Below are 24,715 nucleotides of genomic sequence, written 5' to 3' on the forward strand. Positions count from 1 at the left end.
AATTGGTTAAGCTGAAGAGACCAATTATGCAGAAAAAAGAAATGGAAGTGCATTTTAAAAAACATCTGATTTTTCATGAAAACACCTTTTGGGAATAAAGCTGCCAGGGAAGGCTTCATCTGAAATAAACTACTTCACCAACATTCAGCTTCCATTCTCAATAAAAATTATTAGTCATAATATTACTATTATACCACATGTATTAAAAATAAAGATTGGGCTCTTCAATAAGCCATGCATTTCTTTTTGTTCATGAATATGAAGTCTCAGGGAGCTTTGCTGGAAATATCCCCTAGATAAAAGCAATTCTGATGTAACATTAATAAAATCAGTAAACATTTATATATAAAATGGTATAAAAATAAGACCCTTCCCCTGTTCATGCACAAAATTGATACAAGCAGGTTATATATACCATGCTTTCCTGACAAAGTCTCTTTCTCAAATAATTAAAATTCATACTAGAATCTCTTGGGGTTTATTTAAAAGCAGATTAGCAAATGCACACTGGAACTACAGTAAGTATTTATTTCCTTAAAACCAAACAAATCTCTATCCCTATGGTTTCTAAAAGAAGTGCGGGATATTTCGGAAAATGAGGAGTGGAAGAGAGATACATATGGCATGCCTAATATCAAGTATTTAAAATTTAACAATATATACAATTATAAAAAACTTGAGGGTTATGTTATTTTTATAAAATGGATTTACCTACCCATAAAAAACTGCAGTGCGACATTGTCTACAAGAATGCTGTCCAGGGGGACTGTGCAAAGCTTCCCAAAGTTTGCTGCCAGTTTCACAGTATTTATTTCCTACAAATGAAAGTTTTTCAGATTAACATCTCATCTATCCACTCACTACATTAAAGATCCTTACATAGACGTAAAAAATTAAGTTAAAATGGAATAAAGTCTTCTTTTCTTGTACAGGTGGGTTACCAATAAAAAGTATCAGCTGACTGAATTTCCTGGAGTTATTTCAAGAGCTGCTTATTAAACGTACACTAAACGTACAGTAAGCACTCATTTCTTCTAACAAAAAATAAACCTAAATGTATTTTCATGTATTCTCTATTTTTACCCATTCCAAACAAAAATGAACATGATAGGGACTAAAGGGGATATTATGTTGAAGAATAAACAAATCCCAATATTTTCAAGTACAGGATGAAGTCTACCTACTAGAAAAAAATAAAATATTCCTAACTAGTAGATTTGCTAATTGGGTAAAAATTCTGAATCTTTGTAGAAAATGTGTTTCTTTTCAGTCTACCTAAATGGTAAATTATATAAACTTCAAAGCAAGGAAACTACCTATATATAGAGAAAAAAGTTTTTAACAGTTTCAAAATTTAGAGAATCTACACATCCAGCACTGTGCTAGATGCATTACACATATTACTTCATTAAATCTCCACAGCAATCCTATTGGATAAACATCACCAATCCCACTCAACAGATAAGAAAATTGATGATCAGAAAAGTTGCCTATGATAGCAAAGATGGTTAGAATGAATCAGTGTCCTCAGAGTCTGATGCCCTTTCCACAAAAACCAACAATGTTTCTGGAAATGATTTCCACCAGCCTCTCTGCATTTCCAAATCCATACTCACAAACCTCTATTTTCAAAAAAAGATGCACAGGTTTTCTGAAAGTTAGATAAGGCTGCCTTATTCAGGGGCAGATACTAAATTAGGCATAGGTGATATATAAAGGAAAAGGAAGATGATTTGAAAAGAGGAGAAAAAAACTTCTCTTGTAATTAGTATCTCCTCTTCATATAAGAACATAAGAACAACAACAGATTACTGATTTGAAATTATTGGGGTAAAGCAATCTACTGCAAATTGCACTCATTTCACATACTAGCAAAGTAATGCTAAAATCCTTCAAGCTGGACTTCAACAGTATGTGAAACAAGAATTTCCAGATGTATAAGCTGGATTTAGAAAAGGCAGAGGAAGCAGATCAAATGGCCAACATCCACTGGATCATCGAAAAAGAGCGAATTCCAGAAAAACATCTACTTCTGCTTCACCGACTATGCTAAAGCCTCTGACTGTGTGGATCACAACAAACTGGAAAATTCTTCAAGAGATGGGAATATCAGACCACCTACCTGTCTCCTGAGAAACCTGTATGTAGTCAAGAAGTAACAGTGAGCATCAGTCATGGGACAACAGACTGGTTCAAAATTGGGAAAGGAGTATATCAAGGCTGTACACCGTCACCTTGCTTATTTAACTTATATGCAGATGACATCACGCAAAATGCTAGGCTGGATGAAGCTCAAGCTGAAATCAAGACTTCCTGGAGAAATATAAGTAATCTCAGACATGCAGATGACACCACCCTAATGGCAGAAAGTGAAGAGGAACTACAGAGCCTCTTGATGAAGGTGAAAGAGAGTAAAAAAAACTGGCTTAAAACTCAACATTCAAAAAACTAACATCATGGCATCCGATCCTATCACTTCATGGCAAGTAGAAGGGAAAGCAATGGAAACTGACAGACTATTTTCTTGTGCTCCAAAATCACCGTGGAAGGTAACTGCAGCCATGAAATTAAAAGAATTTAATTTTTTGAAAGAAAAGCTATGATAAACCTAGACAGCCTATTAAAAAGCGGAGACATCACCCTGTTGACAAAGGTCCACATTGTCAAAGCTATGGTTTTTCCAGTAGTGAAAGTTGGACTATAAAAAAGGCTGAACACTAAAAAACTGATGCTTTCAAACTATGGTGTTGGAGAAGACTCTTGAAAGTCCCTTGGACTACAAGGAGATCAAATCAGTCAATCCTAAAGGAAATCAATCCTGAATATTCATTAGAAGGACTGATGTTGAAGCTGAAGCTCCAATACTTTGGCCATCTGATGGGAAGAGTCAACTAACTGGAAAAGATCCTGATGCTGAGAAAGATAGAAGGCAGGAAGAGAAGAGGACAACAGAGGATGAGATGGCTGGATGGCATCACTGACTCGATGGACATGAGTTTGAGCAAACTCCAGGAAATGGTGAAGGACAGGGAAACCTGGCGTGCTGCAGGCCATGGGGTCACAGAGTTGGACACGACTGAGCGACTGAACAACAAAGCAATCTAGCACCAGCACATGACTTCCCCTATCTCAGTCTTCCTTCCTCAGATTTTATCACTTCTTGGTTCTGTCCAGCAGTAGCTCTATAGATATGGGATGGAGAAGAGTATTCACTATCACTTTATTTGTAATAAAAAGAATAAAGCATCTCTAAGACTTTAAGATGAGCAGTATGGTTAAAAAACCTCTATCTCTGAAGATTCTGAATTTTCATCCAAAGGAATACATGCTACGTCTTGAGCTATTAAAAAAGGTAAAGCTTCATATTCAAATCAGAATTGACAAGCTTCCAAACAAGATTTCTAAATTTTAAAAGGAATTCAGTATCAAAAATTATTTAGGCAAACAGACTTAAATAATGATGCTTAAGGATCACCAAGGGCTTCCCTGGTGGCTCAGCAGTAAGGAATCTGCCTGCCAATGCAAGAGACATAAGAGAGGAGGGTTCATTCCCTGGGTGGGGAAGATCCCCTGGAGGAGGGCATGGAAACCTACTCTAGTATTCTTGTCTTGAGAATCCCATGGACAGAGGAGCCTGATAGGCTACGGTCCATAGGTTCACAAAGAGTTGAACACAAGCATCACTAACTTTAAGATCTAGGTAGGGTAACTAGATAAAGAAACAACGATCACAAGTGAAACCATATTATTCTTCTATTCTGAATTTACATGCGTATATAAATTCATTTTAAAATATAGTTAACTGAACAAAGACAGACATACATACATCTGCACACACATTTATGACAAATATAGGCCTCAAATAATGTGTAAGTTATAATTAAACTAGCAAACTAAACTCAAAATTTAAAAATAAGTCTTCTATTCCTTAAGGAATTTAAGTACACTGCAAAATTACAAGACCAAAGAGTCACAAATCAATTTCCAATAGAAAACAGGCATAAAAAAGGTGATTATACTAAAAACTAAAGGTAGTAAAAACTTTGTTTCAAAGCCCCAAATCTCTGCTTTCTTTTACAATGAAACTCATCCAAACAGCTACCTATAATCACTGTTTCTAATTCATTTCTTCCCATTTTCTCCTGACTGACTCCCATCAGGGTTTTTCTCCACTATTCAACCAAAATGCTCTCATGGATCACCAATAATGCCCCTGTGGCAAACCCAACAGTCAATTCTAAATCTTCATTTTACTCAACTTATTAGTAGTCTGTGATACACCTGATCTCTGACTTTTTTCAGCATTTTCTATACTTTGCTTCTAGGATATCACACTCCTTTCCTTCAATCTCAACAGTCATTTACAGTTTGTTTGACTAGATCTTTCACTTCTTAAACACTAGTAACTGAAGTGCCTCAGGACAAAGTCTTTGATAGTTTCTTTCTTAAACTCATTCTTTTAAGTAATCTCATCCAATCTCTCAACTTTAAACAAGCAGCTGATAATCCTGAGGATTCTCAAAGTTTATTTCATTCACAAAATTTCCCTTGAAGTTGAATTTACCAATTAGAATGTCTACTTTAACATCAAACAGGGATCTCAAGCTAAAACATTCAAAACTTGATTCTCTCTTCCAAACTTCCTCCTCCCTCAGTTTTACTCATTTTAGTGAATAACAACACTATTCATGCAGGTGCTCAGTCCAAAAAACTTTGGAATCATCCTTGAATTCTTTTTTCTCTCTAAACCCACATTTAACACATTAGCAAATACTGTCTCCAATTAACTTCTCACATGAACCCCCCCAGACATCTCTTACTAAACAAAAACAAGAGTCGTGTAAATGATCTGTTAAGTTTCCATTCTTGTCTCCACCACTCCACCACAATCTACTCATCACAAAGAGCCCAAGTAATCATTTTACCTCATAAGTCTGATTATGTCACTTGCCAGGGCGAATGTCCAATGGATTTCTATCACAGCCAGATTTTTAAAAATCTTACTATGGAAGGTAAAATCACGTATGATCTAACCCCTAAGGTTCCTCTCTAAATTCATTCCTACTACAAATCCTATCATACATTCCATACCAGTCACAATGAGTGATGTCGCTCAGTCGTGTCCGACTCTTCAGGACCCCATGGACTGTAGCCTACCAGGATCCTCAGTCCAAGGGATTTTCCAGGCAAGAATACTGGAGTGGGTTGCCATTTCCTTCTCCAGGGGATCCTCCCGACCCAGGGGTTGAATCCGGGTCTCCCACATTGTAGGCAGACACTTTACCGTCTGAGCTACCAGGGAAGACCAAGCACGTTCCTATTCCAGGGACTTCACATTTGCTCTCACCTTTGCATGAAAGATTTAAAAAAGAAAAAAAAATTTTCACAGGAGTCTCTCATATTATTCAGATCTCTCTATGCTCAAATGTCACCAGGTCTCTCAGCACCTATCTAAACCACTCTGACATTCTCTACCACCCTACTTTGCTTTACTTATTTTCTTTCACATTTTAGGTTTTTTTTTTTTACATTTTATTTTTTCACATTTCACTTACTTTTACATTTTTTACATAATATATCAATTTATATATTGGTTTATTTTCTGATTCTGCAACGAAAATGTAAGCTTCATGAGAGAGATTTCCATCTGTTAGATCCATCTAAAATGGTGTCCAATGTACAAAATTCAATAAATGCTGAATTTTGAATAAATGACACATGAGTAGATAAATGCATAAATCAAGAAAAAGAATTTACTTTTCATGCAGTATTTTAATCTCATTAGCTTGTTTTAATAAATACTTACTAAATTGTATAATATAAATTTTCTCTAAATTTTTAGTTCTTCTGTAAAATGCCACACTGGTTAATACTCGACCTTTTGTTATTTTCTGGATATTTGAATGAAAAGAAATTATCTATAGTTAAATATTAATTCAAGAGTATTTTACTCACTTTGCCTGACTGCAACCGTTGTATTCTTGAGTCACATACTTTCTTCACAAATAATAAGCTATTTATTTGATTTTTGATGGTGTTGATATCTAAAAATAAATTGATTATGAGGTAAAGTGACAGTGTTACTTGTGAAATACTTTAAACATACACTTACTGTAATTTAACATAATAACCAATGAATACAGCAATCATTTTATTTAAAAAAGAAATAACTGGAAATTTTATAGTGAGATTATTTAATTAAAATTAAACTATGTCAATTATCTTTAGCGATAACTGCAATAATAAGAGTCTCATTCAGAAAACTATTGTGCTTTATTCTCAGAACATATTAGCATAATAAAAGTCAGATTCAGTTAAGGTGAAAACAACTAATAACATAAAATGACATTTAGGTAAATTAAAGTTTTGTTTGAATACACAGTAATTGTTAAAGAAGTAAAACATTCTTAAATAAATTACTTACCATCACCAGCTGTATCTAGAGATCGAAGATACTGTAATTCTTCTGCTGCTTTATCTCTGACTGCTTCGAGCTCTCCAATATTGTCACTCAATTTAATAATGTTCATAAAGGCCTCATAGTTGCAATTAGAATCACGGATCTGAAAATAAAATTTAAAACACAGATGGGAGGGAGATTCGCCTAAGTGAAAACATAATCTTGAATACCTACCGTGGGCCAGGCACAACTGTCCTCAAACAAAATGAAAATCTCTCCTCATGGTACTTACATTCTCCTGGGTCACAGACTATTAACAAAGTAAGTAAGATATTTAGCACACTGTGAAGTAAAGAGCACACTCAGAATGTCTGATGACAGCAAGGCAGCCATGGTGACTAGAGCTAAACCAAAGAAATGCCGAAGAGCACAGGAGATGAGTGCTAATGGAAAAGCAGGCAGGACAGGGTTTAGTAAATGGCTTGGCTTTCACCGTGAATGGAATGAAAAGTTATTCGATTTTAAACATTAAGAGTGGCATGCTCTGACATAAATTTAACAGAACCACTGTAACGACATGAATAACTGTTATTTCATCCTTCTCCAGACACTTGCTATTTAAGATTAAGAATGGAGTAGAACATTAAGTTGGATTTAACCAGAATGTGGTTTCACCAAGCAAATAATAAACTGAGAGAGAGAGGAAAGGTAGTTGAGAATGTTGTAAAGGAACTAATGACTCTGACTGTCAATAAATTTAAGCCAAATAAAACAGTAAAGGGAACTATGAAAAGGTAGCCAACTTGGTTGTCCATTCTAAACAGCAGTCCAAGTACTGGTGATTGCCAAAGTTGAGAACTGTGGCGAAAAGAAGTTGGCAGGGGTGGGGGGGCAATAAGCACATGAAAAAATGTTCAAAATCATTCGTCAGCAAGGATGTGCAAGTTAACCATAACAAAATGAAAATGCCAAATATCTATCAGAATGTGCAGAGACCAAATTTGGTCTTCACATTCTCAAATAGTGCAAGTAGAAGTACAAAATTATAACACAACTTCAGATAACTACTTGGCGATGTCTCTCACTTTGTATAAATTTTACTTCAATAATAAAAGAAGTAAGTTATTAAAGACCTGATTTCTCTAATACATTAAGAAACAAGTAAACAGCTGCTCACTAATCTGCTCTAGTAGGGGATAACAATATAAACCAATTAAGTAAACTATTCCACAGTCAGAGAGAACAGTTTACCATTAACTAGTTTGTCCCCAAAAGATATAAAATATTTATTTTGAGATAAATAATCCAAATTGGCCCATACTATCTTTAGAAACAACTTAAAAACTTAAAACTTCTGTTAGGTAATATGAACATTTCATTTGGAGGATATATGTTACTACTACACTGCTCTAAACTTTTCCTTTCAAATAAAAATAAACTATACAATTAGATATCATTAATATGAAATTTACCTGGCAGAAAGAGTAAGAACTGAGCCAATTTTATAATACCTATGTGCAAAGGGTTTTCCACATAAATAATGTCAAGAGAATAAACCAGACAACAAAGCAAGCTAAAGATCCTTTATTGATATATTTTTCACTTTTAAATATATTTTCTGATATTTTACAGCAAAGCACAATAGTGATCAATCACTGTTTTAAATAAAAAAGAACCCCAACCATCATACATAATAATAGTACCAGTCCAACTATGCAGAGAACAAGTAAAAATCTGGTGGCTTGAATTCTGTTCTGAATATGTGTTAAGTCCCTCAAAAATGTTTTTACCATGTAACTAATTATACAATTAATATAAGCTCAGCAAAATAAAAATGGAAAACTAAAGAAAAATAGAAATAAAAATAATTCCTAACCCCATGAGTGAGAGATAACGGTAATATTCTCATAAACTTGCATCCTGTTCTGTACTATAGGTAAGGTTATACAGTACTATAAACTGATTTTTAAGGTTGGTATATGATATTCATTTTTGTGTTACAAAAAAAAATTTTTTTAAGATATTTACTCTTACTTTACTACTTAAACGTTTTAAAATTTTACCTTTTTCCTACTTCTTAAAAAATCACTTATGACATAACCAATACTTGTAGTAAAGTGAAACAAACAAAAGAGAAAACTTAAAATTTTCAGGATACTACCTCTATTACAACAGAGGATGAGATGGTTGGATGGCATCACCATTTCAATGTACATGAGTTTGGGCAAGCTCTGCGAGTTGGTAATGGACAGGGAAGCCTGGCGTGCTGCAGTTCATGGGGTCGCAAAGAGTCAGACAGGACTCAGCCACTGAACTGACTGACCTCTCTATTAACATTTCAGTCAGTATACAACTTATCAGAATCACAGTCATTCATAAACATATAATTACTTATATATTTATTTTTAAAGGAATAGATATCTACACACACATCATGTCCTTTTCACATAAAAAATAAACACATCTTTTCATATTCATAAAGACATATTATCATCATAGTATAAATAGTATTTATTGCATCAATATTCCTAAACTATTCCTCTATTTTGTTGTTCAGTTGTTCAGTCCTGTCTGACTCTGTGACTCCATGGACTGTAGCACAACAGGCTTCCATGTCCGTTACTATCTCCCAGAGTTTGCTCAAACTCATGTCCACTGAGTTGGTGACGTCATCCAACCATCTCATCCTCTGTCACCCTCTTATCCTCCTGCCCTCAATCTTTCCCAGCATCGGGGTCTTTTCCAGTGAGTCAGCTCTTCGCAGGTGGCCCAAGTATTGGAGCTTCAGCTTCAGCTTCAGCATCAGTCCTTCTAATGAATATTCAGGACTGATTTCCTTTAGGATTGACTGGTTGGATCTCCTTACTGTCCAAGGGGACTCTCAAAAGTCTTCTCCTACACCACAGTTCAAAAGCGTGAATTATTTGGCTCTCAGCTTTCTTTACAGTCCAATTCGCACATCTGTACATGACTACCGGAAAAACCAGCTTTGAGTAGACAGACTTTTGTTAACAAATTGATATTTCTACTTTTTAATATGCTGTCTAGATTTGTCACAGCTTTTCTTCCAAGAAGCAAGTGTCTTTTAATTTCATGGTTGCAGTGACCATCCACAGTGATTTTTGGAGCCCAAGAAAATAAAGTCTGTCACTGTTTCCATTGTTTCCCCATCTATCTGCCATGAAGTGATGGGACCGGATGCCATGATCTTAGTTTTTTGAATGCTGAGTTTCAAGCCAGCTTTTGCACTCTCCTCTTTCACTTTCATCAAGAGGTTCTTCAGTTCCTCTTCACTTTCTGCCGTAAGGGTGGTGTCATCTGCATATCTGAGGTTACTGATATTTCTTCAGGCAGTCTAGATTCCAGCCTGAGCTTCATCCAGCCCAGCATTTTGCATGATGTACTTTGCATGTACATTAAATAAGCAAGTGACAATGTACAGCCTTGATACACTCCTTTCCCAATTTTGAACCAATCTGTTGTTCCATGATCGGTTCTAACCATTGCTTCTTGACCTGCATACAGGTCTCTCAGGAGGCAGGTAAGGTGGTCTGGTATTCCCAACTCTTGAAGAATTTTCAACAGTTTGTTGTGATCCACATACAGAGGTTTCGGCATAGTCAATGAAGCAGAAGTAGATGTTTTTCTAGAATTCCCTTGCTTTTTCTATGATCCAACGGAAGTTGGCAATTTGATCTCTGGTTCCTCTGCCTGTCCTAAATCCTCCTCGTACATCTGGAGGTTCTTGGTTCATGTACTGTTGAGGCCTAGCCTGAAGGATTTTGAGCATTACCTTGCTAGCATGTGAAATGAGTGCATCTGTGCCTCTATGCTGAACACTTAAATTGCTTTCTTTTTTTTAGTATTATTAGCAAGATTGCCATTAGTAGTCTTAAATCAGATTGTTATAACCTTATTTATTAGCACTTTAGGATAAATTTCAGGAGCAGAATTCCTAACCAAAGGTTTATTTTTTAGCTATGGGGATTATGTAAATTTTTAAAGCTCTAGGTACAGCCTAGCAGGACTCTAAATAAGCTGACAAAGGAAATGAAAAATTAAGTTCTGTGAACTCCATGAAAGATTCTAGGAACACAAAGCTAGGAAGACAATTTCTGCCTACAGGTAACCCATAAGCTGATGGGAGAGACAAATATTGTAATAGCAACGACAATGAAAAATGGCAAGTCTGATAATGGATATGATTAAACAAAGAACAATCAAATACTTCCTTCCTAGAAAAGCTAGACTGAGTAAAAGAAGACAATGTGGGAGAGAAATTTCAGATTCACAAAAAGGAATCAAAGACTTAGGTAACCATCAAAGTAATTCCCAGCAATAGCCCAATTACACACTCTGCCTCAACCATTAATTTGCTGAGGAAAAGCATATACAATCAGAAAAAAAATTAGAACTAGCAAACTTAATAACCACTAACCCTTTGATATATCTGATGAATGAGAAAACTATGAGTTATCTAACTCACTGACACACTACGCAACCTACAGAAACGTATCTGGAACTTAGATCTTCTTCTCAATCTAATGTTCTTTCCTCCATACTTCTCTCTACTATTTAGCATAAAATTTAAATTGCATGCTATTTAAGTATTTCAGATTAATTTAAAATCAAATAGCAGTTTTAAGAAGTACTTATCATCTATACACACAGATAAGAAAACATCCTTTTTTAAATTTAAATAAGTAGAAACATCAGGAACACTGTTAAGGAAGATTATCTTATCAACCTACTTCCTTAAGGAAAATCTGGCTAGTACATTCAACACATAAGCAAACAGAAATATTGAAAATATAAAAGATTACCTTGAGATATATTTTTACTTAATTTCTTTAATAAATTATTGCTTAATCATCCTGACTTTCAAATCATATTTATACCTTTTAAAAAACTGTTTTAAAAACAAGAGCTGCATTTTAGAAAGTACATACCATCCATATGATATATTGATTAATATAATCAGGATCACTGAGTTGATTTATCAATGGAAGAAGAACTCCACGTGCAAGGATTTCCTAGACAAAAATTTTAAAACACAAAAACAAATTTAATCTCATACACTTCTCAAATCAATAGCACAGTGTAAATTTCCTATCTCAATGCTGTTACTGAAGAAAAGTAAGGTATAGATAAAAGTAAACTTGGTAAATGACATGACTTACAAAAAGATGAGCTAGCATACACAAGTTGAGTAAGATGAAGCCATCTATATCAACTTAGATACATGGCCACAATAGTAAGTACAGCTGAGTGAAAAAAAGCAAAAGGATACCTCTAATAAGTTAGCATTTATGTCCATTTTTAAAGGGCAAAACATGGCACTATATGTATTTATGGACTCCTACTTCTATATTAAAAGTATAAAAACAAAAAAAGATAAGATACCAATCAGAACAGTGACTGCTTTCAAGGGAGGGATAGAGCAACTACAACAAAATGTTAACACTGCTTAAATCTGGTGTGTTGGTGCATAAATGTCTATCGCATTAACCCTCTATACCTGTTGGTCTGAAATTTGTCTAATACAAGATAATAAAATAACATTTATGGTAATACAATTACTTAATATTCTTTGACTATACCTTCCCGTTCTCTGCAGCTGTTTACACTTCTATCAAGATTCTGGCTCTCCTCCTAGGACTGACTACAGAATTAATTTTCCAATTAAATAAACTCTGATTGTCCTGATGAACACTATTCACTTATATGTTTAAAATACACTCATGCTTTCTATTTATGGCATTTATCACATACCATTCTTTAAGTAATTCTGTGTCTTCCACTTCTCTTAATACACTACAGCTCTCTAGGAACTTTTTGTATGTGAGTGAGATTAGTTAAAAGAGATAAAAGACTTATCTCTCTTCAAAAATTATCTTCTCAAGGTCACTATCTTAAATATGGTATGACTTTGATAAACATTAAAGGATGCAAATCAAGAAACTAAGTGGCTCAGATGATAAAGCATCTGCCTACAATGCGGGAGACCTGGGTTCAATCCCTGGGTTGGGAAGATCTCCTGGAGAAGGAAATGGCAACCCACTCCCAGTGTTCTTGCCTGGAGAATCCCATGGACAGAGGAGCCTGGCGGGCTATGGTCCATGGGGTCGCAAAGAGTAGGTCAAGACTGACTGACTTCAATTTCACTTTCAAACTGAGACAATAGTCTACCTGTTTACTCTTCAGTTCTCTATGCTTGTGATGCCTAAATTTATGAAATAGCATTTCTTATGAATACTAGAAATGCTAAATAGCCACAAGTTTAATAGGATGTTTCACTTCTGTAAGTAAAGGACCAATTTATTTATTCCTTTCCAGATTTCTAATTTATCTGTGCCGTTTTCTGGTGTAAGTTCACAGAAGAGAGCCTTCACTCTGTTTTCCTTTGGAGAAATATTTTATATAAATTCTACTTCTATAAGTTTTACAAGTCTTTGACAACTTTTACCCCATGATCAATTAATATTTCTAAAAGGCACTAATAGAGGCTCCAATAACTTCTTGAAATGTCTTTTAAGACATCCTCCAGTCTCAAATTAGAAAATTGTTTATTTTGGATTAGCTTTAATCTCTAACCATTTAAAAATTATATTTATTTATCTATTTCTTCCCTCAAATTATGTATCTGACCACACATGCTCAAATTTTTAAATGTATTCTGTAATGATAAAATTCACAAACAAAAAAGTGCTTTATTCAAAGGTAATTTTCAAAGTGAGTAAAAAACATATGGGTAACCTTTTTGAATAAGTTTACTGCTTCATATTAGTTAAGGCAAACAGTCATTATGCCTCTGAAAACTACTCTGATCTCCTAATTTGCCTCATGAAAGAGTTTGGTTAGTCATGTGTATGTGTGTGTGTCTGTGTGTTTAGTTGCTCAGTCATGGACTCTGCAACCTCAATGACTATAGCCACCAGGCTCCTCCATCCATGGGATTCTCCAGGCAAGAACACTGGAGCGGACAGCCATGTTCTTCTACAGGGGATCTTCCTAACCCAGGGATCGAACCCAGGTCTCCTGCATTGCAGGCAGATTCTTTACCATCTTAACCACCAGGGAAGCCCCTAGTTAGTCATATGACTCAATAATTCCTATACAGTTTTAGTGAGAGCAAAATACTGCAAATATTATAAAATATGCTGCAATTTTCACATAATTTTCATATACTTTAAGACAAGCATCAGCTGTTAAATATGAAGATTTAAAAGTTACAGAGTCACTGAGGCCATGAATCTTTAAATCAATAAAACATGGTAATGGGAGAAAGCAGAGGCAATTAAATAGCAATATCTCAGTCAAACGCTGTGATCTGTACAACTCATACAAAGGATTCATATAAAGGAAAGAACTAAGAACTCTCTAATCTGTTATTTAATCTGAACAAAGTGCCTTTTGGGAAAACCTAGATTTAATCATCAACAAAGGAAAGCTGATAAAGAACTATCAAGTTAACAGAAAAACAAACTGACCACAAAGCTCTACAATTACACTCACTCAATTAGACTCAAGCAAAAAGAAATGAAATATTGGTCTAAAAGAGCAATCTATGGCAAAACATATTTGTTCTTTCTTTAAAGAACCCTACTTATTTTAAACATATTTTAAACCCATGTAACAAGACTGATCGTCATTCCCATCTCCTAAAAGTCAGTTTAATCTTTAAAGAGTAGCAGTAGCATGTGCCCCATAGCCAGCAAGAAGGTCAAATAGGTTTCCTCTCAGATCACCAACTCCTTATTGTCAAAATCAGACTTAAATTGAAGTAGGGAAAACCACTAGGCCATTCAGCTATGACCTAAATCAAATCCCTTACAATTATACAGTGGAAGTGACAAAAAGATTCAAGGGATTAGATCTGAAAGAGTGTCTGAAGAAATCTGGATGGAGGTTTAAGACATTGTATAGGGGTCAGGGATCAAGACTATCCCCAAGAAAAAGAGATGTAAAAAAGCAAAATGGCTGTCTGAGGAGGCCTTACAAATAGCTGTGAGAAGAAGACAAGTGAAAAGCAAAGGAGAAAAGCAAAGACATACCTATTTGAATGCAGAGTTCCAAAGAATAGCAAGGAGAGATAAGAAAGCCTTCCTCAGTGATCAGTGCAAAGAAATAGAGGAAAACAAAACAGGAAAGACTAGAATTCTCTTCAAGAAAATTAGAGATACCAAGGAACATTTCATGCAAAGATGGGCATAGTAAAGGACAGAAATGGTAGGGACCTAACAGAAGCAGAAGACATTAAGAAGAGGTGGCAAGAATACACAGAAGAACTATACAAAAAAGATCTTCATGACCCAGATAATCACGATGGTGTGATCACTCACCTAGAGTCAGACATCCTCAAATGCGAACTCAAGTGGGCCTTAGGAAGCATCCCTACGAACAAAGCTAGTGGAGGTGATGGAATTCCAGTTGAGCTATTTCAAATCCTAAAAGATGATGCTGTGAAAGTGCTGCACTCAATATGCCAGCAAATTTGGAAAACTCAGCAGTGGCCATAGGACTGGAAAAGGTCACTTTTCCTTTCCAATCCCAAAAAAAGGCAATGCCAAAGAATGCTCTAACTAATGCACAATGGCACTCATCTTACATGCTAGTCAAGTAATGCTTAAAATTCTCCAAGCCAGGCTTCAACAGTATGAGAACCATGAACTTCAAGATGTTCAGGCTGGATTTAGAAAAGGCAGAGGAATCAGAGATCAAATTGCCAACATCCGCTGGACCATCAATAAAGCAAGAGAGTTCCAGAAAAACATCTATTTCTGCTTTATTGACTAGCCAAAGCATTTGACTGTGTGGATCATGACAAACTGTCGAAAATTCTGAAAGATAGGAATATCAGACCATCTGACCTGTGTCTTGAGAAATCTGTATGCAGGTCAGGAAGCAACAGTTAGAACTGGACATGGAACAACAGACTGGTTCCAAATCAGGAAATGAGCACATCAAGGCTGTATATTGTCACCCTGCTTATTTAACTTATATGCAGAGTACACCATGAGAAACACTGGGCTGGATGAAGCACAAGCTGGAATCAAGATTGCCGGGAAAAGTATCAATAACCTCAGATATGCAGATGACACCACCCTTGTGGCAGAAAGTGAAGAAGAACTAAAGAGCCTCTTGATGAAGGTGAAAGAGGTGAGTGAAAAAGCTGGCTTAAAACTCAACATTCAGAAAACGAAGATCAGGGCACCTGGTCCCATCACTTCATGGCAAAAAGATGAGGAAACTGTAGAAATAGTGGCAGACTTCACTTTTGGGGGCTCTAAAATCATTGCAGATGGTGACTGCAGTCATGAAATTAAAAGACAATTACTCCTTGGAAGAAAAGTTATGACCAACCTAGACAGCATATTAAAAAGCAGAGACATTACTTTGCCAACAAAGGTCCATCTATTCAAAGCTATGGTTTTTCCAGTAGTCATGTATGGATGTGAAAGTTGGACTATAAAGAAAGCTGAGCACTAAAGAATTGATGCTTTAAAAAAAAAAAAAGAATTGATGCTTTTGAACTGTGGTGTTGGAGAAGACTCTTGAGAGTTCCTTGGACTGCAAGGAGATCAAACCAGTCCATCCTAAAGGAAATCAGTCCTGAATATTCATTGGAAGGACAGATCCTGAAGCTGAAATTCCAATCTTTTGGCCACCTGATGTGAAGGACTGACTCACTGGAAAAGACTGTAATGCTGGGAAAGATTGAAGGCAGGAGGAAAAGGGGACGACAGAGGATAAGATGGCTGGATGGCATCACCAACTCAATGGACACTGAGTCTGAGTAAACCCCAGGAGTTGGTGATGGACAGGCAGCCCTGGCATGCTGCAGTCCATGAGGTCGCAAAGAGTCACACACGACTGAACGACTAAACTCAACTGAACTATGCATTAAAACTGATTATCTGATTGGTATATGCTATGTGGCAGGCACTGTGAAAACCAGTAAGTACACAGTGATATAGAATACAGAAATGAAGAAATGGCCCCTGTCCTCTAAGACTTGGGACTCCATTAGGGGAAAGAGGCATCAAGCAAGTTAATCCAACAATCAAACTTTCATGTTAAAATACGGTAAATGTTAAGAAGGAATACAGTACCTACCTACACTAATAGGGAATTATGAGGGGGCTTTTAGAGAAGAAGGCATTTCTGAGGAAGTGAGAGATGAGGGACAAATATAATTTAGCCAAGAGAATAAGGCAAATCATTCTAAGCAGATGAGAAAAAGAGTATGAGATAATCCTATAGTGGAGAAAAATGGCACTTTGGAAAAGCCTGTGTGGTTGGAATACAGTGACGGCATGGAATGAAGGCCAGAGAGGTTAAACAAAGCCACGTCACCCACAGTCTTATTGTAAGCCTTTTAAAAGGACTTAAGACTTAAAACATTTGCTGGGTGGTCATTACTGGGTTGAAGAAAAGACTTATAAAAGGCAGACAGGATTTAGAGGCAAGAGTAAGACTTCCATCTGGTGCATGCAAAGTTTAAAAGGGCTTTGCATCAATGAAATAGTGATTTTAGTAGGCAGCTGGTGGACAGTTCAGAAGAGAAAGGTATAGATTTGAAAGTTATTAGCATTTGGATGGTGTTTAAAGTCACAGGGATGGATGAGCAAGAAGGCACAGAATTGCACAGTCTGGATATTTGAAAGTTAAGCAGAGTATCAGGCAGGCAAAGACTGCTCCAAATAATCAGCATGAATGAATATGATGACTGATTAGCAGTATCTTCCTTCAGTGGTAGATGTGAATCTAGACACAGACATGCCAGATGTTGATAATGACCAGCCCAAGTCTTCAATGTATATAATCTATCAGACTCTCCCCATCAAAATCAAGCATTTTCTATTCATTTCACAGTATTATTACCCTACCTGAAAGTGCACTGAACTAAAGTTAGAGAGCTATTTGGATACTGCTAAATTGATACTGCTTAAATAATAATAAGCAAAAAAGACAGTTTAGGAACTGGTGTATCTGTTTTGCAGAATGGCAGACGAAAAAGATCATAAACTTTCATTTTCAGTATAATCAGAAACTTTTAATTTTACCCATTCAGCCAGGATAAGGACTAATGTAGCTAGCATTTCTCAGTCATAACCAGTAACCAAAGTCAAAATGTTATTCCTTTACATTTGCACACAGAATTTTATTCTAAAGGATTACACCCAGGGAATAAATGAGTCCAAGATTATTGTTTTCATCTGACATTTATTTTTCAATGCCAAGAAGTAGAATCTTAGCTGCCCAGGTTTTTTTTTTCAAAGTTTCTATCCAGAAGTGTTATTTTAATTAGCCTAATTTAGGTAAACTTATAGAATTCATTGGAAGGACTGATGCTAAAGCTCCAATACTTTGGCCACCTGATGCAAAGACCTGACTCATTACAAAAGACCCAGATACTGGGAAAGATTGAAGGCAGGAGGAGAAGGGGATGACAGAGGATGAGATGACTGGATAACATCACCGATTCAATGAACATGAGTTTGAGCAAGCTCGGAGAGATGGTGAAGGACAGGGAAGTCTGGCGTGCTGCAGTCCATGGGGTAGCAAAGGGTCAGACACGACTGAGCGACTGAACAACAATGTTAAAGAAAATTTAAAACATAACCTAACTCTAACTCAGGCAGTTCTTGAGGTATTGTCCAGGAACCTCTGGGGTGTAGGGAAAGGGAAGCAAACAGTGGTATTTTCAGAATGGAGCATGACAGTTAACGGAATGTGCTTGTGTATTTCTGTGTTCCAAAATTCCTTAGTTTCAATATTTATAATACAATAAATATTGATAGACAAAGCCCACATAAACAGAAGCTATCTGGGGTCCTTAATTTTTAAGTGTGTAACAGGGTCCTGGGACCAAAAATTTGGTAATTACAACTCTAAGTTTCTTTACAGCCATGTATCTGGTATGAGTTTAAGCTTACCCTGACAAAGTATCGCATGATCTTGTTCTGGAAATCTCCAGGAGGTAGCAATAAATATAATAAGACCTCACACAAATCCCTTAGGAATCCTAGAAATTAAAAAAAAGGAGCTATAATAATAGAAAATACAAAATCTCCACCTACTCTTGATGTAAAACACAAATAAAGTAGCAGGATTAAGCAGTTTGCTGATTATACAAGCTTGTTATCTTAATAATTAATCAGTATTCAATAAAAATCTTTGTTATTCTCCAAATAGCCAATATTCATTAATCAAAGTAATATACACTTTTTTACTTTGCCCAGTTCTACCCTACATCTTGAGTTGTTGAGAAACTTCAGTTACAAAAGTGTTTTCCCCCAAAAGTTTTAGTTGCACCAAGTATTCTACTCTTCTACCACACATCTCTACATACTTAAGTTATCTGCACATTTAAAAATATACTTACAATTCTTTTTCAAGAAAGAACCTCCACTAACTTCACAGGTAATAAGAAGAATATGCTCTTCTATTTTACTGATTGAGGAGGGCTTGATTTACATAAAAGAACTATACATCATTCTAACTATTTCTTACATTTAGTTATTTTATTAATGCTGCTGCTGCTAATGAAGTAGCAATTAAAAACTGAACTGCATAATAAATATAAAAAGGAAAGAAGAAAAAAGGAAAAAAGGAGTAAAGAAGGCAAAGAAATAGAAAAGCTGAGCACATTTAAAAAATCTAAGAAAACAATTTCCACAACTAGCAATGCTTTTCTGAGTTGTTCATATGCTGACACTTCCTGGGAAGGTAATTATATAGCTGATCCTGATAATCAAAACAATATGCCAAGTAGCACAGACTAGGTCATTGTAAAACTAGGAAAAGACAACATCCTCAGCTAAAACTTATCTGGTCTAATATCTCAAAAAGAAAAGTCAATTAAACTCTATAAATTTCATTTGAAACATTATCATCATTCCCTTAGAAAATATTTACGATAATAGGTGTACCCTTGAGTTAGACATAGTAAACTCAAGGTGAAGATAAAATTACTACAGATCAAAAAAAGTAAAGTCATAAGGATAAAATGTTTGTGTTTGCTGCATTTTAAAAGACGACAAAAGAAGTTCTCTTTAATTGAAAAGGCTCTCTTTAAAAGAAAAAAGAATCTGGAAATTTAAGAGTTAAAAGATAAAATGAGCAGTACTGTTTTTACTAAGCTTCCTGCCCCATAAGAATAACTTCACTCTTAGATTTTACCCTGGCATTTGTTAAATGGTTCTGCTAACTTGCCTCTACTTCTGTGAACAGTTAACATGCTCAAAGAGTTATATTAAAAAGAAAACCTTCTTCATCTTTGGGAGAAGTGCACACTAGGTCACGGCAAACGTCCTTTTCCATTTCAACTTCAACTTCAAAGAAGGTATCTACAAGATCTTCTGCTGTACCTGGACAGAAAAGGAACAATTCAAGATTACAGAATAATAAAGAAAAAGAGATTCTAAAATCCTAATTTTCAAATGGGATAAAGATATTATTACCTTTCACTTGATCATCCTTCTCTGTTATCTTTTGTTGGGCCTTCCTGAATACTCGTAGGTGTGTGCCAAAATCATCTACAAGGCGTGTAGTAAAATAAGGTTGCCAGTCTATTTCTTTAGACCTTATAACAAACACATTACATAGAAGGATGACTTTTTTAAATCAAAAAATAAATTTATTCAATGACTATTGAAAAACAACATGATCATCACAGACTGAATTTATTTATACTGAGATTTTGTTCATTTAATTAGTATTACACCTTAGCATTCCTTTTCAAAAGACCCATAGTTTATCAAATCTATTTAAACTCTTGAACAGTATTCTTTGAAGTATTTTGTGTCTAAGCTTAAAAGTACTAAGTGCTTAAAATTAAAAAAAAAGGAAAGACAACAAGCAATTTCTCACCCCAGACATAACGACACATTAAGAACTGAGAATGCTTTTGCTTGTTTTTAAAAGAGCACTTGGGATTTTTGATTCTTTCTGAACCCTTTCTGAATTCTCCACATTCTTCCATTTAGTTATACAGTTCAAGTTTTGAACCAAATACCTTTGGTGTGAGCCTGATTGGTTTCTGTTTGCATATATAAACACTTAAAAACTCGACTATTCAAAATAACTATAGTCACTTGGAAATGGTTTAAAGACTAATGTATAAAATACCACACTTACCCATGAAAAAGGTGGTAACTAATTTTATTAAGCTACCTAGTACTCTTATAAAAGAAGACTTCAACAAACACTGCCACCAGTGAAACGTAACAAATAGATAAATACAAAACAGATTACACATCTCTTTTGATTAAGTGATATTATTAAACAAGCATTTTTTTCAATGCTGTTCTCCTTATATTAACACTAAAATTAATTCATCCCTTTAGGAACATACCAAATAGAAGACAAAGAGTCTATTCATAACGATGCTGAGCAATAAAGGAACAACAACAAAAAAAACTATACCATAAGTCGTCATGCTAATTCACCATACATAAAAAAGCAAGTGAGTAAGCTAATTTCATTACTGTTTTTGGAGAAAAACCTTATAAATGTGGTAACAGCACTGAGGAATATCACAGACAGCTGTTTTCAAATAAGAAATTATTAACATTAATATACTTTTTAATGTGCAATTATAATCTATTATACAAATGGAAAGTAAAAGTAAATTATAAGTACATGAAATACAAATCAACTTAATAAATAAAAATAAAGGTAACCTGAGTTCTGAGATTTGCAGAGGCATTACCGTTCAACTACATGAGCCATATATATAAGAATACACTAAACAGCAATATTCAGTCTCAAAATAAAACTTAAATACTTAAACTTGGAGGTCTATAGAATCTTTGTTTCTTATTTTAAAGAGAAAAGCACTATCTGTGTAAGCATCTTTCAAAAATCCTTACATGAATATCTGTACAAAATCAGCCAAACTTGAAAATTTGTGTAAGAACAAAATTTACTTGGTGTAGACCATAAATTCATTTAATCCATAAAAGGTTCATTCTAACAACTTTAGAAGCAGAATCTTTCAAATTGTATGTGTTCTGTTTCACGTATAGTGCTGTTATAGAATTTACTAAAATTCAAACAAAATAAATTCATTAATTTTAGAAGGCATTCTAAAACCTATCTCAATTCATCTTAGAAGATGTAAATGAGACATTTGAAGAGGATATAAAAGGATGTAAAAGTAATATTTAACATGACTGGAAGTTAATCAGTAATGCAAATATAAAAAATTATTTTAATTATTAAACACAGATTTCTACTTTCAATATAAAATACACAGCGGTGAGGAAAACAGGAAACAGAATATTTCATATTCCCTGTCCAAGGTAATTATTTTCCCTCTGCTTGACTCATTTTCACTGAATACATGCAAATTTAATGTAAATCTCAATTCAAAGGGACTATTCTAGGTAAGGAAGATAGGAACAACAGTAGTACATGACTGCCCACTTATAAATCAGGAAAATATCTACTAATAATCAGTAGTATTTACCTTATAATTTGAAAACATTTTGTTGACAGTGAAGTACTTCCTAAAATTATGCTTTATGACTAATATATAATAAGTGCAATGTAAATATAAATTTAAAAATCATTCAATTTATGTAATAGCCACATTTCCTTCTATTGATCTACAAATAGCTTTCCATTTGAGTTCTTAATACTATTATTCTTAAATCATGATTGCAGTCAAGGCTCTTTTTCACTTTGTTTAAAATATTTCCCCACATGTCTTCCAGTAAAAACATCTAGATTATTGTACAATGAGTCCTATTATCTACACTTTCATTTTATTACTACTAAGCTTTCATTTCTTGAATTTAAAAATGAGAGCATACTTCCTATATGACCAAGAGAATAAGGAGTATATTCAACCCTACCCCCCAAAAATAAAATTTACAGTAGGTTCCTGTAGCTTATATATCTTGATAGAATGACTGCATGAATTACAACGGTTAACTAGGAATGCGAATAAGAAATGAAGTCTCACAGAACAAAAGCAACAGTCAAACTATAAACTGTACCTCTCTGAATATATATTAGGCATGCCTTATCTTCATCTCTAATACCAGCATCTTATTCCTGGCCTTTTAATTGGTCTCCCACGTCCTTTCTTGTCTTTCCCTTCATTCTATTTTCCATAGAGCAGCCAGAGTGATCTTTATAAAAATACAAATATGATAATACAAAACAAGGGCTTTAAAAATACTTGAATGACTCCTGACCATGCATATCTGGGTCCCTGCTTACTTCCTCATTGTCTGTTTCTATGTCTCCCTTCCTCTTTGGTTCTGCTCTTATCTCAGTGCCTCTGGACAGACTATATCTTCTGCCAAATTTGCTCACCCTGTCTACTCCCTACAAATTTACCTTCTCTCCTCCACATTCCCCTGACAATTCCCATGTATGCTTTCAAGTTTATCTAAAATGTTGGTTCCACACACAGCACCCTACATTGACCCTCACCCTCTGCCCTACTCCTTCACACTAGGTCTGGAGATCTCTGGTTACAGCGTTTAGTTCCACAGCACTTAGAATCTGCAGTTATCAATTGCTGAGATAAATCAGGGGTTTCATCTGTTTTATTCCACTGTGTTTGTTTCATTCACAGTGTTGTTCCCAACGGCTAAATAATATGTTAAACCCTGGAGGCACTCAATACATACTGATTTACTGATTTCTCTTCCAGGGTCAGAGCACTGTTAACAGGTGCCTGGGGAATGGCCACATGAACCACCTAGAACAGCTGCTTCTTTACTCCTTAAAGTTCTGACGTAGGACACACATTGATTGAGAAGCTCTTTTTGCCTCTCGAAAACCTAAAACTACTTAATGCTAAAGCCTAAAAAAGGCAATGAATGTCCCAAATATGGGGCTGAGACTGAGATTATACAAATTTCTTCACTGGTTCCATCTATTCTAAGCAGTAAACAGCTTATCATCTGTAATACAAAACACACATCAAAATCAATTAAAGACTTCTGTAAAGAGGCCCTGAACTGGCATACATGTCCTTGATTCAAGTAAAAGATACACCATTTCATTAGTTGGGAAATTCAGGAAGTCATATCACATCCCACGGTTTTTCTCTAGGGACACTTACAGCTTTAAGACTCTATGATTAACCAAATACAACACACACATACACAGGCACACAGGAACAGAGTACATGGAAAAGTGATAATGGGTAAATAAAATATCTGATCAAAGCAAGGAATCATGAATGTATGTCATTTTAACTTCAATCATATAAATCATTCAATATAAGACCAAGGGAAGACCTTTTGATTAAGGCTTTGCTGAGAGTTATTAATGTAGGCTTTGTCCAATTGAGCTATTTTAAATCCTGAAAGATGACACTGTGAAAGTGCTGCACTCAATACGTCAGCAAATATGGAAAACTCAGCCCTGGCAACAGGACTGGAAAAGGTCAGTTTTCATTCCAATTACAGAGAAAGGCAATAACAAAGAATGCTCAAACTACGACACAATTGCACTCATTTCACAGGCTAGTAAAGTAATGCTCAAAATTCTCCAAGCCAGGCTTCAGCAATATGTGAACTGTGAACTTCCAGATGTTCAAACTGGTTTTAGAAAAGGCAGAGGAACCAGAGATCAAATTGCCAACATCTGCCGGATCATCGAAAAAGCAAGAGAGTTCCAGAAAAGCATCTATTTCTGCTTTAATGACTATGCCAAAGCCTTTGACTGTGTGGATCACAATAAACTGTGGAAAATTCTGAAAGAGATGGGAATACCAGACCACCTGACCTGATTCTTGAGAAACCTATATGCAGGTTAGGAAGCAACAGTTAGAACTGGACATGGAACAACAGACTGGTTCCAAACAGGAAAAGGAGTACGTCAAGGCTGTATATTGTCACCCTGCTTATTTAACTTATATGCAGAGTACAGTATGAGAAATGCCAGGCTGGAGGAAGCACAAGCTGAAATCAAGATTGCTGGCAGAAATAACAATAACCTCAGATATGCAGATGACACCACCCTTAAGGCAGAAAGTGAAGAAGAACTAAAGAGCCTCTTGATGAAAGTGAAAGAGGTGAGTGAAAAAGTTGGCTTAAAGCTCAACATTCAGAAAACTAAGATCATGGCATCTGGTCCCATCACTTCATGGCAAATAGATGGGGAAATAGTGGAAACAGTGGCTGACTTTATTTTTGGGGGCTCCAAAATCACTGCAGATGGTGACTGCAGCCATGAAACTAAAAGATGCTTACTCCTTGGAAGGAAAATTATGACCAACCTAGACAGCATATTAAAAAGCAGAGACATTACTTTGCCAACAAAGGTCTGTCTAGTCAAGGGTTTTCC

At 35.3% G+C, this 24,715-nt stretch overlaps 1 protein-coding gene across 4 annotated transcripts in view; it reads right to left on the reverse strand.

The window, feature by feature from the left end:
* Positions 1-24,715, reverse strand: part of SNX13 (sorting nexin 13) — a 138,890-nt gene that overhangs the window by 49,571 nt on the left and 64,604 nt on the right. For all 4 annotated transcript variants that reach the window (XM_061165028.1, XM_061165027.1, XM_061165030.1 and 1 more), the window contains 7 exons: positions 19,867-19,988; positions 19,672-19,773; positions 18,340-18,428; positions 11,350-11,433; positions 6,425-6,563; positions 5,956-6,044; positions 716-815 (listed from right to left, as the gene is read on the reverse strand). In XM_061165028.1, coding sequence (XP_061021011.1) covers positions 716-815; positions 5,956-6,044; positions 6,425-6,563; positions 11,350-11,433; positions 18,340-18,428; positions 19,672-19,773; positions 19,867-19,988 — 725 coding nt within the window. The remainder of the gene's footprint in view (positions 1-715; positions 816-5,955; positions 6,045-6,424; positions 6,564-11,349; positions 11,434-18,339; positions 18,429-19,671; positions 19,774-19,866; positions 19,989-24,715) is intronic.

Source organism: Dama dama, chromosome 18, assembly GCF_033118175.1.
Source record: "Dama dama isolate Ldn47 chromosome 18, ASM3311817v1, whole genome shotgun sequence".
Classification (NCBI taxonomy): Eukaryota; Metazoa; Chordata; class Mammalia; order Artiodactyla; family Cervidae; genus Dama; species Dama dama.